The sequence below is a fragment of the Medicago truncatula genome, chromosome 1 (assembly GCF_003473485.1).
Source record: "Medicago truncatula cultivar Jemalong A17 chromosome 1, MtrunA17r5.0-ANR, whole genome shotgun sequence".
Lineage (NCBI taxonomy): Eukaryota > Viridiplantae > Streptophyta > Magnoliopsida > Fabales > Fabaceae > Medicago > Medicago truncatula.
Window position 1 is genome coordinate 17,305,647 of NC_053042.1, and position 9,593 is coordinate 17,315,239.

Genomic DNA, 9,593 nt, shown 5'->3' on the forward strand with positions numbered 1-9,593 from the left:
ATCTTTTTGTGATTGTTTTGACACGTCTTGTGCTTCAACAATTACAGTGTTTTTAGTAATATATTCCATTTTTGTTTGTTTAAAAAAAAAATGTCTGTATAGACATTATTATTATTATTATTATTATTATTATTATTATTATTGAAGAAAGGCAAATGAGTGAATGAATGGGCCAGCGGAAGTGTCGCCTTGACACCCCATTTCCATGTCTATATATGCACATAACTAATTTTCTCTGTTTTTGACACCCTCATACTCTCCATCATCTTAGCTAACTACTCTCTTAACTTCTTTCTCTCTCTTCCCTCCTTAAACCATTTCACATTAATTCTCTCCTTCTATATATCCTTACATATTTCTCACTTTCTCTCCTTCCTTCCCTTTTTTATTTATCATGCATTCTTTTAAGTAGCCAAATTCTATCTAGCTTAGGAACACTTGTGTGAAACATTTCACCAAATCAAGCATATTATATTAATTTATTTGTACATATACCTAATATTCATTTCCTCCAATCCATTCAAGAAGATTCATCACCATGTTGCAAGATGTTATCCACCCTCCATCACATGATGATCAACTATCCATTGTAATTTCCTCAACCTTGTTAATTATATATTTTATCTCAATAATCTTACATGCATGCATGCGTTGGAATGGAACTATATGTTATCTTTAATTTTATCATGCATGCATGCACCTTCTCAACAGTTAATTTGTTTGAAAAGAGGGTTGTTTTTCCTTAGGGTTACTCTTAAATTTTGGTAGCCAAAGTAGTTGGTTATTTATGTCTTCTTTCAATTTATTCTATTTACATGCATTAGAATCATGCATGAATCATGAATATAGTTTTCTTATGTTTCTTACATGTTTCATGTTAATTAATTTAATTTGTCTCTCAATCAATAGTTTGAATGTTTGTTAGTTATAAGTATTAATTACTAATATTTATAGCAAAACCAGAAGCCATATACATACATACCCTCACAATTTATTGGACTATTATGTCTTCTTTCCTCTATTTATATGGTTGGCAAGCATAATATTTTCTTTGACTGGAAACAAATAAGAAGGAATCAAAGACTCCGTGAGAGTAAGGCTTTGTTCTTTCAAATACTTATCCTATTCAAGACAATGCCCTTACCATCAAAATGTCATTTTCTAAGGACAAAATAGTAAAATGGTGTAACATTTCCTTGATAGTCATTTTAGACATAGCTTTCAGTTCCTGTGGAATATATATCTCTTTGGAGCTTCATTTGTAAGCTTTCCTAATATTGATATTCTTTATTCAGTTAGATGGGAAGAAAGAGCTAAATAATGTAATGACAAAAAAAGTTCATATAGGCATAGCATTATGAAAGTGTTCCTTTAAGTGGCTTTTCATTCCCATTGAAGGACAAATTTCCATTTAATGAAAAGAAAAATAACATATAGCATGAGGTTCTTTCTTTGTTTTTACTTTGTTGTGTTTTGATGTTATTAACATTAGGTAATTTGGTTCCAAAGACACATGAAGCATAGATACAATTGCACATTTCTTTTTCACAATAAATAACTTGAAAAAGAAATCACTTTTTGAAGAATTTCTTATATGTCTATTACCAATTATGGACAATGACTGACTAGACTATGCAACCAACTAGTTATATGTAGAATGCCCCAATAAGGCTTTGCATATTGCTTTGTTTTGTTTTCTTCTTGACAATGAAGGACTAGTATTGTGTGAAAGCTATGTAACATTGACAGCTAGGATGAAAGTGTGTCTCGTGTTCGATACGTGTTAGTGTCTAATATTACTATTGAAAAAATTGTATTTTCGGACGGAACATACTATGTCGTAAGTTACATTAAATTTTAAAACATATTTATGATAAACTCGAGATGGAATAATTATTTTTTTTAATATCTATATAAAATTCGTCCGAATATTTGAGAAATATTTAGACAGATTTTAGATAGGAAGTAATAATTTTCATAATTTAAATATTTTAGCATGTACTTTCTTAAATCCATCAAAAAGATCGAGATGGAAATTAGACGTAGTAAATAACTATTTTTTCATGACATCGACACATGTTACATTCAATTACTTCCATTTTTTAAAATTATTCTCGGTGTCTACGTATCAGTCTTGTATTCGGTGTTTGAGCAGGTAGTTCATCGTGAGAAAGATAGATACAAAGATAATTGTGTTAATTGCCTTGTTTTTCACTTAAGAATACCTACTAATTGATGAAGACATTTTCAAACCAAACTTTCAATTCGATTAGAGAATATTATTAGCTTTTGAAATTTGAACTTCTATTATGTTCCAAGTGATCAGATCAGACTCATGTCTATCAACAAAAAGGGGAATTGGAATTAGATTCAGTTTTCAAACTCCATAATGAATAGAGAATCACGTATCTACCTTATGTTTTTATATACAAGCCTTTTGTTTGTTACATGCTAAACCTTGTGTGTTCAATAGTTTTTAGTAACATCCTTCAAAAAAATAGTTTTTAGTAACATGTTGCTTACATTGTTTTTATGTCACACACTGCAGGATGAAATTTCAAGTCCAATTAGTGCACAAATTTTTGAACTTTGTGACCCTAATTTGTTCCAAGACTCTCTACAACAAAATTCTGATGTAACTTCAAGCTCAAATTGTTGTCATGAAGAAAACAACAACAATTCTTCATATACCTTAAACAACATATCTCAAGCTTTAGATTTAGACAATAACATCAATAGCAATAACAATAGCAATAGCAATAGTACTGCAACAACTACTAGCACAACAAGCCCTACCACAAACAACGTTAACAACATCAACACAACAAATACCAATAATAATAACAACCTTTCCATTATCTTTGATTCACAAGAAGATCTTGACAATGACATTTCAGCTTCTATAGATTTCACATCATCACAATCTTTTCTCGTTCCGCCGCTTCTTCCATTAACAACTCATCAAGAACAACAATTTGATTTCTCTTCAACACAAACTCATCATCTTTCTGGTTTGAAAGGGCTACCACAATATCAAACTGATCCTATTTCTTCGGCAGCGCCGCTTATGAGTGCTTCATTCCCTTCTGTATTTGAAGATGATTGCATATCTTCAATTCCTTCTTATTCTCCTTCTTGTTCTTATCTTAGTAATGGCTTAGGTGTCTATATGCCTCATGGAAATCTTGCTACTGCTTTATCTGCTGATAGTTCTAGCTTATTTGGTGGAGGGATTCTATTAGGTTCTGAAATGCAGACACAAGATTTGGATTATCAAGGTGAAAATGGTGGAATTTATTGTACAGATTCTGTTCAACAGGTTTTTAACCCTCAAGATTTTCAGGTATGATCAATACTCAAACTATACTACCTTGTTAAGTTCTCCTTGGTTGCTTATTATAGAAGATATTATTGAAGCTTTTGAAATTGCATTTTGATAATAAATTGAGTATTCTGAAAAATGTCAAATATTTTTTTTAGATTTCATCTTCTCTCTATCACAACATAAAAAGTAAAAATTGAAAATGTATTCATTGTAAAGTGTGAAGTAAAGTTGTTAAAAAATTAGAAGATGCTATATCAGAAGTGTAGTTTTTGGTTAAAGCTCATACTCCAAAAATATCTTAAGCTGAAAACTCATAGGTGCCAATATACATCAAATAATAGATAGCATATAATATAAGTCCTTTTATAAAGTTAGCTGCATTAAAATAATACTTTTGATTTGGCTTAGTAGAAAGGAATAACCACTTTAAGTTAATAATAAAAAACAAAAGATAATATAGACAGCAGCATCATTAGAAAAGACCATCTTCATGATTGGTTCTATGTGTATATCTCTTTCTACAGTCTTTAATAAAAGTAGTATTTTATTACTACGAAGCACACAGACACTGACACGAACACCAAACGTAACACTGACATTGAGACTCAAATGTTGAATGTAACCACATATGTTGATGTTAGGCACTGATACATGTTGGACACAGGACACATCATCGATTTGAATTATCTGTGCTACATGTTATAATTGATCTTTATAATTGTATTTTCTTTTATAGGCACTTGGTAATGAGAATCACAAACTAGTATCTGGTGCTGGAAGTTGTTCTGCCACTTTGGCACCAGAAATTTCACACTTGGAGGACTCTAGTTTGAAAGTTGGAAAACTTTCTGTTGAGCAAAGGAAAGAGAAGATTCATAGATATATGAAGAAGAGAAATGAAAGAAATTTCAGCAAGAAAATCAAGGTATACTATATGATACATAGATTTCAATACATTCATCTATAAAAATTCATTTATATTTTCAAAATTCAGCTAATGATGCAAAAAAAATACATGTGCAGTATGCTTGTCGAAAAACTTTAGCGGATAGCCGGCCGCGAGTTAGAGGAAGGTTTGCAAAGAATGATGATTTTGGAGAGAATCATAGGCCAGGTAGGAGCAACCATGAAGATGATGATGAAGTAAGATTCCCTAGCCAAATTTATTTAACAAAACGATATTAATAATCATTTTACAACCGTTGTCGATGAGACTTAAACTTTAACCCTAGACTCCGAAATGTTCAACTTACTTTAGTCAATAAAAAAAATACCACATCACTTTCAAGCTTTTTTTTTCCTTTTCAATTATTTGATGGTATAATTCTTTAATTTAAGATTCCTTTCATTTTGTACTTGCAGATAGCTGTTAAAGAAGAAGATGATATGGTTGATTCCTCAGATATCTTTGCACATATCAGTGGACTTAACTCCTTCAAATGCAACTATTCCATCCACTCATTGATTTGAATTAATTAATTAATATAGTTTGACTAGTATATGTATATCTATAATATAATATAATATATATTTAGCTTGTGTAGATTTTTGTAGGGCCCTTTACCATCTTCAGGGCTTGATGGCATAAGGAAAGTGAATAATTGGGGTCCAAAATATTATATATCAATAAGTGAGTTAGGAACACACAGAAACTAGAAAATGTATACATTTTTGCAGATATTGTCTTTTTCTATGTTGTTGTAACTATGAACTAGTTGTATTTACCACATGAAAAAAATTCGGTTGCCCCTACAAAACTTGTATTTGGTTCTGTTTTGAATGACATGTTATGATTTTCTTCTTTTATTCTAAAAAAAAAAAAACACAGAGAAACATAATATTTTCTCTAATATAACCAATGATTTGGGTTAATTTACAGCATTAGTGTGCCATGGATCTGATTTGGGTGCTCATGATTTGGATCAAGGTATGAATGCATAAAATACTATTAAGTGTATAATTTTTTTTCTCTAGTGTAAATAAATAGAGAAGGTACATATACTTCAATATTCAAGGGAAATATTTTCACAAAGGCTCCTCAAATAGAGACATTTTCTATTGAGAAGTATCCATGTACAATTTTGATAATTTCTTGTCCTATTTTTGAACCTTCTCGCGCTCTCCATTCGGATTATAAAATTTGAAAAAATGGTGTATTTGAGGGTGTTTTAACATGTTTTGAAGGATGTTTTATGTTTTTCAGATTATATAGTCTGAAGTTCAAGTTCATAGGACGTGCGAGAAATCAATAAGATTGAAAAAACAATCTACTATTTTTTTTCTTCAATTTGTGGGCCTAACATGTTTTTGTGGGGCCAACTCTATTTAATTTTGGATACTGTTCCATACATGATTATTTTCATCCATACCCATGATTAAACACTTTTTTATATGTAAATATCAGTACCAAATTGTTGTGATATGAGTGGAAAGCAACTCAAATTTTTTAATTACATCGTCATGAGTTTTATCTCTAACTAATATATATGAAATTTCACAATTAAGAAGAAGCATCTCTTAAATGTATCATGCTTTAACTCCTTAAATAGATTAATCTATGCATTTGCACTTTCTTCTCTTCTAGTGCTTCTTTTTATTCTCCGTGTGGACATTTGACTACTCTCAACTAGGGGTCCACAAGGGATTGATACAGTTATACTTCTATTCAAATAGATTTAGTATATTTAATTTGCAATTTCTGACTAAAAACTTGAGAATAAGTTGTGCAATATATATAGCATAAATTCTCTGTCCTCGTGAGCTTAACTCAGTCGGTGGAGACAATACATAATATATGTAAGATTTGGGGTTCAAACCTCGACCACCACAAAAAAATAGCTCAAATTCTCTTAGAATGAATTGAAAACACACAGAACAAAATCATCCAATAAACAAGGAGATAATGTATAGATAAAAGAATGCAGGGGGGAGAAAAGATTAATCAAATGGTGGGCATATAGTTTTGTCGTTGGTGCAAACTCATGTGAGATTTTTGGAAATGAATTTTCTCATGTGTAATTTATTTATACATGATAGAATAAAATGTGGTCTCTCATCATTCATCAAGAGTGAAACATACTAGGAATTTAGTTATTGAGGAACTTTTTTTTTTTTAGCAAAGTTATAGAGGAACTTAAATGACAAGAGATAATACTTTATTCATATGAAAGAATAAAATGTGATATTCCACAATTCGTCAAGAGAGAAAAAACATATGTATAATTTAGATAAATAAATTTGAATAGTGAGATATTACACTTTTATTCCTTCATGTGTAAGTTACACATAATAAAATCCATTCCCTAAATTTTTTGGTATCAACAAGCATTTTTTTCCATGAAAAACCGTTTTCTTTTTATAATTTTTCATTCACTTAAAAGATGTTTTTTTTTACTAAAATTCCTGAATTGTATATCCTTATTTATTAATTGATATTTTTTCGGCCAAATATTTAATTTTATTCCTTTTTTTTAAAACATTTTAGTTCACCTTCCTTTTATGCCAGCCAGATGATTGTAGTGAAGATTCTTTCGGTATATTTGAGTCAATATTAGAATACAAGTAAAAAAAAAAAAGTATATGTTACAAGTTCCATAACTCAACCTTTCAAAAAAAAAAACCATAACCCAAAGAAATTTTATGAAGTGATCCATATAACATTTAAGTTTTCTCTCTAAGATCTTTATTTTCTTTTTATTATTTACCATGTTTCATGTACTATGAATGCAATAATAGCATATTTCATAGTTGATAGTTTGACTCACTTTTCTCTTCTTCTAAATATATTTTCAAATACATGTATGTTTTTTTCTCTTGTGATGATATATATATGTTTAGATGAAACACGGACACTGACACGGGCACTGGACATGACACTGACACGGACATGTCGATACCGATAAAATTTTGAAAAAAATAACACAATTCAATGTAATCACAAATGGCAAGTGTTGGCGTCGTGTGGTGTCGCACACGATACGTGTCGGACACCAGAACACTCCTTCAATTAAAAGTGTCCATGCAACATAGACCTAGACAAGTTATGATGATATGTATTGATTTATTTTATTTTCAGGATACTAATCTTATACTGCTTGTAGTAGTTTCTAGTTGAAGGAAGATTTAATCTAAGAGAGGTTTCTACCATTTGATGCAAATAGTTTGATTGATATATACTAGATGGAAATTAATCATTATAAGGGCCATGATGAGAAGGATACATTGTCCAAAGAAAATTCACCATCTAAGTTAAAAATGTTGGTTCATCGTGCATTCATTAGAAACTTTGTCCACCCACAAAATAGTAGTTTTTTATTCAAGGGTTTATTTTTCCTAATGTATCATGGTCACAATCGGAGTCCAAAGTATATGGCTAATGCTGATGAAATATATGCTCGTCACTGCTTGGAATTAGCACACAAAAGTTCATTGGAAACTATGTTAACTTCGGAAAAAACCTTGAATGTAGCTAACCTTATTGGTGGTGACCAATGTGATAATCTTAACAATTTGATATGTTATGATTCAAAAGTCTTCTAGTGGATTTGGTTTCTCTTCACCATATCAATTAGAAATGGAACCACCAATGATGCAAAACCATAACTTAAGTAGTTGTTTAAGTTGTTTTTCTTTTGGTTTTGGTGTCTCTTTGGGACTAACTAAAGGAACGTTTCAATGCATTTGGAATCAAAGTATCCCTCATTTTGTATTTTGTGCTGATAAGAATGAAATTTATGTAGCCAAATTGAATGAAATAGAGCCAAAAGATGATGAATCTTTGGATTATGTCTACTTGATTTATTTGACCAAAGGGAGTAAAAAGGGCAATAAGATTTTTGATAGTGATTTACAACAACTTGTTGGTAAGTTGAATGTATCAACAATTTTCACTCTTTGTTCTAACAATTATATAATGATGGAAACACATTTTTTGTTATTTGGTGACATTCAAATTCATGACAAAGAAATGCACACTTCAAAGAAAGTAGGGAAAGTGTTGAGAACATGTTCATATGGTCTAAGTGAGAACAATTTATTAGGAAAAAATGTTCCAACAAATTTTGAGGTTGGTGCTATTGTTGTCAAAGAACATGTTCCATTTAATTGTCTTGAAAAAGTAGGAGGTTGGGGATCAAAATTTCTCAACAAATTGCCTAGTGAATGTTATGGTGGAAAAAATGAGGATTATTCAAATAGCATGAATATTGTTATTCCAGGTGAGATTCATGGTGGACCTAAAAGTAGAGATGGTGGGCCAGGGCCATCTGGTCTTATAGATAGATGGAAATCTGGTGGATGTTCCAAGAAGATGAGCATGGAGACTGCAAGACACTTGATATAGTTTCTCAGGTAAGTTAATCTTCAATATGTAGTAGTTTATCCTTGTTCTCTTTGAGATGCTTAACCTATGAAGCACGGACGCTCTTTGGATTATGCGTGTTTCGTGTCGGATATGTTCGTATCTGACACCAACATATATAATTACACTGAATTATATGATTTTTTCAAATTATTAGCTATGCCGACGTGTCAGTGTCTGTGTCGTGTTTGATGTCTGTGTGTATCCGTGCTTCATAAGCTTAGAGTTAAGAGTTTTTTTTATATATAGAAAAGCTGAAAATAATTCTTAGTGGCAGTGCTATGCTAGTGTGTAGTATAAGATTCTTATACAAAATATTACATGAGGAAACTAATGAATGGTTGGCAACTACATCTAGAGAATTGTTTAGCTCATACAAAATCACGAATGGTTGAAATATCACTCCATTTTTTCTTACTTTATATAAAATAAACCAAAGTTTGTTTCCATTAAATTTTTAAAGTACACAATTTTTTAGGAGGAAAAGGATAAATCTAAGAAGCATAAACTTGAAGCACGAAGAGCAGAACAATGGCAGCAGTGAGAAAAAAAAAAACTTAGGGTTTATAGTTTGTTAAGTGTGAGAAGTGAAATGTATTGTATTGATGAATGTGTTAGAAATGACTACCAAGTTTAGGGTTTGTGGTTTTACTTGTGTTGTTTGTTCTTTTGGTGTTAGAGTGTATTAGTAAAATGCTGAGTCTCAGCTAAGTCGAAGTGGACTGGGTAAGCTTAATAAACATATCGGTCCAGTTCATCAGTTAATTAAATTTTAAAATTGAAAACCGAGAACCAGACAAATTCAGCTCGGTTTCTTTCAGTTTGGTTTGATTTTGAACCGAACCCTCAGATAAATTTCGGTTTGGTTTTTCAATTTCATCGGTTTTTATCTGAACCGCTTTCACCCAT

The 9,593-nt window shown here is 30.9% G+C and overlaps 1 protein-coding gene across 1 annotated transcript; it reads left to right on the plus strand.

Moving 5' to 3' along the window:
• Positions 1 to 233: 233 nt before the first annotated feature.
• LOC25483026 (putative uncharacterized protein DDB_G0277255) lies at positions 234 to 5,063 on the plus strand. The gene is made up of 5 exons (XM_013611667.3): positions 234 to 589; positions 2,549 to 3,343; positions 4,062 to 4,250; positions 4,349 to 4,468; positions 4,688 to 5,063. Exons 1-5 carry the CDS (start codon positions 539 to 541, stop codon positions 4,793 to 4,795), a joined length of 1,263 nt encoding a protein of 420 aa, XP_013467121.3. The 5' UTR covers positions 234 to 538; the 3' UTR covers positions 4,796 to 5,063.
• Positions 5,064 to 9,593: the final 4,530 nt, after the last annotated feature.

What these genes read in the sequence shown, in the direction of transcription:
- LOC25483026 (XM_013611667.3), top strand. Translation starts at nt 539, where the DNA reads ATGTTGCAAGATGTTATCCACCCTCCATCACATGATGATCAACTATCC. An exon ending in TTAACCCTCAAGATTTTCAG is followed by an intron (nt 3,344 to 4,061) that starts GTATGATCAATA and finishes TTTCTTTTATAG; the next exon opens with GCACTTGGTAATGAGAATCA. An exon ending in ACCATGAAGATGATGATGAA is followed by an intron (nt 4,469 to 4,687) that starts GTAAGATTCCCT and finishes TTGTACTTGCAG; the next exon opens with ATAGCTGTTAAAGAAGAAGA.